The sequence below is a fragment of the Melospiza melodia genome, chromosome 4 (assembly GCF_035770615.1).
Source record: "Melospiza melodia melodia isolate bMelMel2 chromosome 4, bMelMel2.pri, whole genome shotgun sequence".
Taxonomy (NCBI): Eukaryota; Metazoa; Chordata; class Aves; order Passeriformes; family Passerellidae; genus Melospiza; species Melospiza melodia.
Window position 1 is genome coordinate 65,523,546 of NC_086197.1, and position 7,840 is coordinate 65,531,385.

Genomic DNA, 7,840 nt, shown 5'->3' on the forward strand with positions numbered 1-7,840 from the left:
AGGTGTGGATTTTAGCTTGGCAAACTGAAGAGGCTTTTAAAAATAGTTATACCAATTGAACAGATTATCTCTATTCTGGAATGACCTCACTGAGAAAGAAATAAGAACCTGGGCTTTGTATGTTAAACACTGCCTAACAACTTAGAGGACCCTGAGAGAGAAAATCTCTTTACTACTTAAGGCAAGAGGACAGTTTGGCAGACTTGAATCAAAAACCACATAGGATCTCAGTGAGAATTCTGGTTCATTTTCCTTTGCCCACCTTTAATTTTTCTCCTTAAAATCCTGTCCTTGACATCACTCTTCTGTTTCTTCATTCTTTTCTAGTTCACATTTTGGTTTTTGCATGAGATTTTTGTACACAAAAATTGCATTTATTGAAGAAATGTTTGCATTAAGCAGTTATTATTACTGATTTTCACTTTAAAGGTTTGAAAAAGCTTGTTAGGAGTGAAGAAGTGAAATGGGAACTGGACAAAAATGGTAATTAGTGGAAAAAACACAAACATTTGTGTGTGTCAAACACATTTTCAAACACTGTGAAGGCAATCTATTTTGAATACCTATTACTACTCTGTGCACACTGTCTGTTCTTCCAGTAGCACTTCAGACAAAAGCTACAAAGTCCATTTTTATTTTTTGCTCCACAGGAAAAAAGTGAACTGGCATGTCTTTTTCTGAAAATTTTGATACTGAATACTCAAAACAGGATTTCTTGCAGTAATAATCAGTGATGTGTATACATGGGAGCCATAGTTGCAGACAGGCAATTGGGGAAAGCAGGAAGAGGAGCTGATTAATACACTCTCTGTATATGCCAGAAAAATAGTCACCCCCATTCTATTTTGGTTTCTTTATGCATCAATTCCTGCTGTAGCTTTGATTTGAACATGTTTCTATTTAAGGTTCTTAGGAATATAATGTTAATGTTTTGTAATTATAGTAACACTTTGAAACAGGCTGGTTTAACATTTCTAAGGGCTCCTACTGTGACACTAATTCTTTCCTGTTCCAGCTTCCTCATTTCAGAGCTAAGGTATTAAATTTCTGCTGCTACTAATTGAGAGTTTGTATTTCCATCCTGAGAAGTGTTTATTTTTCTTTTTTCTTGTACAGGATCTAGATGATGTAGAAGACGAAAATGAACAATTGAAGCAAGAAAACAAAACCCTCTTAAAAGTTGTTGGACAGCTGACAAGGTAGAAGATTCAGATGTCAATGAGGAAAGATTTAAAAAACTACTGATTGAACACTAAGGTCAATATAGTAATATTTCCTGTGTTGCAGTATCTTATAATAACTGTCTTTGTATTTATTGTTAGGAAACCAGATGAATGTTTATTTTCATAGTGCTTTCTCCTTTGTTCAATGAAATGGCATAAAATTTGGGGTGTATTTTTAGCTTTCTTTTCACATAAGCATGATTAAAATTTTCAACATGTTTCAAAATTTTAAGTTCAAAAATATTTGGATTTTGTATCTTCAGATTACAGCTGCAGAAATTACAGTAATGTAAAATTCATAGCATCAAGATCATTTTCAGTCCATGTGGGTGTATATTTTTGAAATTAATGGAAGCAATACATATGAGCTTTGTTTACACAGATTCAAAATATGTATTTTGGGAAATGCTTCCTTTTTTGTTCAAATTGCTGTACATTGGAGGCCTTATTACTGATGTATAACATTATGCAGATTGATGACTTGCTCCAGAACTCTTGTTGTTGTTTTTTACTGTGTATGAAAGATTGACAGTAGTAGAGAGTAGCAAATTTTTTTTCCTGTGTTTAACAGTATTCTGTCAGAAGGGGAAGGTTTTACTAAAAAACTGCAAAACAAACAAATGCAAAACACCACAAAGCCAAATAAATCACCTCTCATATCAGCATTAATAAGTTCTTAGAATCACATTGAAGTTGTGCACTGCAGTTTATTTTATGGCTTTTGCTTTAGCAATGAATTGCAAGTTTGCAATCAGACAGTTTGTTTGCTGTGTTGAGAATTCAATCAAAGCCTGGAGCTTTCATTTTAGCAAAGACACTTCTTGTTGTCATCCTAAAATTTGTAGTGATCATAACCCATACAAGTTTTTGGATTTTTTTTTTAAGTTGAGTGAATTTTTTTTTTTTTTTGTATATGATGAAATAGAGGGGCATACTAGTGATTTGTGCCTTTTTGAAACATCAAATGACATACAAACCCCATTTTTATCCTTGATTTTAAACTAACAAGTTGTTTAAAAAGTGCCTGGTTAGATGTTACAATCCAGTTATGGCTGTGTGTGGATTCCTTTATGACATGATGGCTGACAAAATTTTCCTTAGACTTTAATCACAGACCTCAGTTAACATTTAGACTAAAAATTATTGGTACTTTATTTCATCTTAATACAGCACATTTTTCATTCCTGGTCAGATTAAATGTACAAACCCTTTGAGGAAAGACACTAAAATTTAAAACATTTCAAACAGTCTAGGCTTTTTATGGACAATTTTGGTGTCAGAAAGTTACATACATATAGTTCTTTTTACCTTAAAACTAGAAAGCAACTTTAATATAACGATATAACAGTATTGTTATATTAATATATATATGTCAAATATAGATGACAATTGCCTTTTCAGATTTGCAAATTATTTTCATAATGTGCAAATTGTATTCAATGACAGTGTTTCTTAAATTTAAAATTCCAACTATTATTGTTAACATTTTGAATTGTTTTGGATATAGGATAGATTATTTTGCATTTGTGCATTCTGATGAGGAAAAATGTTTCAAGGCTTTAAAGTGTTTTTCAGGACACTTTCAGTCCAGGATGCCTCAGTGTTTTCCTTCACAGTGGGTGAGATTCCATGGAACACCGTTTAAAACCTTTTCTCAGGGGGTTAAATGGTACAGGGGGTTTGTATAAGCCCTTTGAATTACAATGTACACCAATGAGTATTGCTTGTAATATTAATGAAACAGTAAGAGGTCTCTTAATTTCTAAGTTCCATTCAATTGACCATTTAAAGACATAATAAAGTCAGTTGAGATGCATGCATTTTGAATAAATACAAAACTTCCTCTGGAAGAACATCTGATTTCCTTCTCTGTGTACCAGGTAGGGAATGCAGGTACCCACGTGCTGCATGGGGTGTCAAACATATTGGAGTTTATTAAGTGCCTAACATTAAGCATACTGCAGTACACACAGGTAGCAATATGAGGTAGCAAAGAAGATATTTCATAAAATGCGTTTCATGTACATTTTAAACCAAAGAAAAACAGCAACGAAGAGCATAAACAAAAGTTACTTGTCTTCATATTACCTCTTCTTGGCAGCGGTAATGCCAGAATTAGAATTTTTTTTTAACTTGTACATAAAACTGACAGAAGTATTTGGCAGAATTTCTGGATTTCTAATGTAACTGTTCTTGTTCAGGGCTAGTTGTGATTTTTCTGCTCTGGAAAACTTTTGGTAGTTGAGTTTTCCTCTGAAAACAGTCTCATAATCATAATGCAGAGTGATTTTTAGAAAATGCCCATTTTATGTGTTTAAAAAATTTAAACATCGTTAACCTATGAGTAAGTGATTTTAGTTTTGAACATTGACTAGTTGTGGTGATACTTGTTATCAGATTATAAAAATGATTTTGAGATTCTTCTACTCCAGGTGAAAGATACATGTTTTATAATAAAGATTGTTTGCCGTTGTTCAAATAAAACAAAATTCTTTTTAATCCAGGCTGAGTACTTGCTGTCTTTAAAGGAGAATTAATACTGTCTCCCTAAAATTCTAACTGGATTTGTCCTCTGTGGTGTGAAGTTCCCAATCTGAACTGCTGAAATGAGTTTTGCGTTCACATTGAAGTTTTCAAGTGTGTTTGCATATGCAGACACGCAAGAGAGAAATCTGGATATTTGCACTATACTTTTTTTGCTTCAGGTGATAGTGAGTATCCTTCCATCAGGTAGGTGGAAGTGATCTTCTCTCCTACTTCAAGGCAGAAGTATAAACCTTCCCAGGAAAAGCAAGAATGTTACAGTGCTGTTTCTGCAGAAGGTGAATTGATTTAATTTCTAAAGCTCTATGAAAGCAAATGTTCTCCTCTCCTGCACAAGCAGAATTGTTAAGGGCAAACTGCTTTTCACTCTTAGCTGCAGACTGCACATAAAGAGAACAAGTGGATAATCAGCAATTATCAAGGAGATGATAACTATATCACATTTTATCATAAAGCTTGTAATGTTGTTGTTTTAAAAGAAAGTAAACATAAATACCACAAGCAACCATGCATTCAACACCATGGTTACTTTATGGATAAGACATTATTCATTAAGAGCATTTGCACTTAGTAAATTTAAAATGTTAGGTAAATTTGGGTAAGGATGTCTGCCTTTATGAAATCGTGGTGGCTTTTAGATTTAAAATACAAAACTATGCATTTGCTCAGTTTTTACCTTTGGCATTTTAGGTTCCTCAGTCTCGGTGGGAAGTTTTAGCTCCAAGTACACAAGTGCCTTTTCTGTGCTCTTCTTTTAATCACTGGATTTGCCATACAGTAGGTACCTATCTTAGCACTTGGTATGTTTTCCCATGGATATTCTAATTTTTCTCTTGTAACTTAACTCTTTGTATTTTTTGGTATATTCTTCTTTCCCTTGTTCTTCTAGAAATTTAAGTGGTATTTGTGAAGTGTGATGATGTCCGTATACTTATTTGCTGGTTTTTCTACTTTCTTTAACCTCAAATATTTATATGAAAAATGTTTCTCCTACACTGCACTGCTACTGAAAGTTGGTTAGTGACATTTAAGATCTTACCAAGGTTTTGAGAGGAATTGAATATTGATAAGGATATTGAGACAATCTAATGTTCCAGTTGTACAGTAAAAAATTCTGTTAGTCTCCAGCTATTGAAAGTGAAGCCTTGTGGGAATATCACATAAAAGAGTAATGGTGATCTATGGACAGCATTTGGACATGGGCCAACAACAGGATTCAAGTCCATCTGATGTGTCCCACAACAGCCCAATCCTCTATGCAGTGGATTTCCACCTAAATCTACAGATTTGCAGCTGAGCCCTTTCTGTCTAGCAGTTGGCAGCCCTTCAGGTATGGAAATGGATGCATATATTTCACTGGCATTCCTTGAGCAGGGAGGCCTAATTCAGACTCAGTAGCCATGGTCTCTCTTGCTGCTATCTCAGGAGGGATTTCCGTTTAAACAAAATTGGCTTTCAATTTCTGCATTCACCGGAGACATTTGATGTAATAAGCAATTAGCATGTTTTAATAATTGATTAGGAAATTCTGACATCTTTTATACCACACAAAAAGAGAATGTTTCGTTTAATCACTAGACCTTTTCTTGAAGTGAAAGTTGCTGCCCCCAGAAGAGACTTTTTTAACACCTTTAAGTTGGGTTCATTTTTATAGCCTGATGAAGGTAAGCACCTCAATAAACCAAAACCCACGAGGCCTTCTTTTAGCAGCACTAGAAGTTAAAATGTCTTCAGAAGAATTCCAGGAGCAGATTTGAGGGTAAGGTCTTAAGACTATAAGTCTTTGTTTTCTTTTGGGCTTAGAGCAGCCTGGTCTAGTGAAAGACATTCTTCTGCATGGCAAGGGAAGGGGAGAACTAGATCATCTTTCAGCTCCCTTCTAACCCAAACCATTCTGATTCTTCATTGAAGAAAATCTGGCTGAAAAGACAACATCCAGCATTGTTCCTGAGTGACAACCTTGGTAGTCATTGATGGATTTAGGGAACACAATTGTCACTTCCCACTGAAGTCCTGCAAGTACTGTGATATAGCAGAGAATAGCAGCAGCATCACAGAAATGTCTCAGCTTGAATTTTCTACTGGTTTGGGCCAAACTGTGTAAAACATGCTTAGTAATTAGTGATGGAATTGTAGTGGATGTTGCTAATGGAGGAGCCAGAAAGCTCTTACTTTTGTAGCTGTATTTTATGCTTGCTTCAGGAAATCTTTCTGTGGTTATAATTACTGAGAGGTTAAACTAAATTTTGGCAGTAGCTGTGTAAGTTTTAGAAAGAAACTTGGAGGTAAGAAAGGCCATCTTTGGTGTCTTTAATTGATGCCTTTGACACTTAGTTATTTTTGTGGTAAAGCTCTTTGTTATCTACAGATAACAAGAGATAAAAGCCTTATCCGTATTGCAAAGATAATCCAAGTCTACCTTGATTTTTAATTAATATGTTGTAAATGTTAAAAAATAATAAATAATATAAGAATCAGCCTTTGTTTTCAGATCTGGAATTCCATTAATAGGGGAGGTAATAAAAATTTATGCATAATTGTGTTACTGCTCTACCTCATTTTCTGGTAAACAGAACCACTGTTGAAAATGAACAGGTTTTGTAATTGATTGTCTCATTGTTGACCTCTGTAGGCGTTACAGCTAATAAAATTCATGCTTTCTGGAGTACCAAAAAGATTCACTTAAAAAGTGGCAGCAGCAAAAATGAGCACTCAATCTCCTCTTAGTCTTTTAAGGTGGGAACTGAACCCATAAAACAATATTTATGGGTTGTCCTTGATTAAATGACCTGAAGATATTTAGTTATTGCAGGCTCATTAAATGAGTTGTTGTGTAATCTGCAACAAAGTAGCATTAAATGTTGTCCTTTCTTTGTATCAGTATTTTTTAAGAACACTAACATAATTTAAAAGAAAGACCGTGTTTTTCTGTTTCAAAAGGTTATATTTTAGGTGCAGGTTGATAATTGGCATCTTGATATACTCTCCATCCTGGAAATCAGGTTTTGTGGGCAGGTAGTGAAAATGAAATCTTTGTTTTTCTCTCTCAGAAATGTTAATCTCTGCTTTTGCCTGAAGGCTCATTATAACAATGATGCAGTTTAGAGAGTTGAAACTTTTGATTGCAACAGTGTATGTGTGTTTACAGCCAGCTACCAAATATATTTAATGGGTGGGGACAATAAAACTGCTGAAGCTTTGCAAGTTGAGACTCTCTTGAAATAACTCCCATATTTCTCTGTGAAGCAATTACAGAGAAACTGCTAGTTGTTCCCAGCTGAATCATTCTTTCTTCTTATTTAATTGCTTCAGCTCACTATGGTTTGTAGTAAAATATCACGTAAACCCTCCTGTAACTGTGTTACTTTGGCTTTGTTTGGGAAGTGACATTTAAAACAGTGGTCATTTTCAATTTTCACTCTCCAGATTCTAGGATTTATAAGGCTATATATTTATTTAAAGCAGGGAGAAAATGAGAAAATGTGTGGGTTGAGACTATGCAGGATTAAATATTAGGGAGAGGATATTTTTGTGTAAGGATGAAGAAAATCTAGTTTCCTCCAGCCTTTTTTCCGCCTAATTTTCAACAAGAAAAAGATGACAAACTGGATATTTTATAGAGATGTAGAAGTGGTTCCAGTTATCACTGCAGTACAGTTAAGTGTTTTGATGAGAAAAATGTAATCTCCAGCTTCTAATTTGCTCACCTTTGCATAGACACTTAAAAAGGAGAAGAATGTGACTTTCTACCCTTGAAGAAATGCAAACAACCATCTTTACCCAGGGCTTTGATCATATCTTTCCTAGACAATGCTAGGCTATAGATGAGTGGTCAGAAATGTTAGACATTGATTTTCAAATACAGTGTAATTTGTAGTAGGCTATGGTAATGTTGATTAGTATGGTTAATGTTTTGGGGGATGGCTAGCTCTAAGCATTTAGATCTCAACAGAAGCATAACAGAGCTGGTTCTCAGGGTAAGATGGGAACCACTTCCTAAAGTGCCAGGACTGTGTGAAGGAATTCTGATTTCCCTGTATCTGAGAGCCCTCCTGCTGCATTTGCAGATTTAA

General features: G+C 34.7%; 1 protein-coding gene across 1 annotated transcript in view; it reads left to right on the top strand.

The window, feature by feature from the left end:
* The window catches only part of PAWR (pro-apoptotic WT1 regulator), a 71,997-nt gene extending 68,275 nt beyond the window's left edge, over window positions 1–3,722 (top strand). The window contains exon 6 of the mRNA XM_063154981.1: window positions 1,117–3,722. Within this exon, the coding sequence (XP_063011051.1) occupies window positions 1,117–1,203 (87 nt within the window). The 3' untranslated portion in view covers window positions 1,204–3,722. The remainder of the gene's footprint in view (window positions 1–1,116) is intronic.
* Window positions 3,723–7,840: the final 4,118 nt, after the last annotated feature.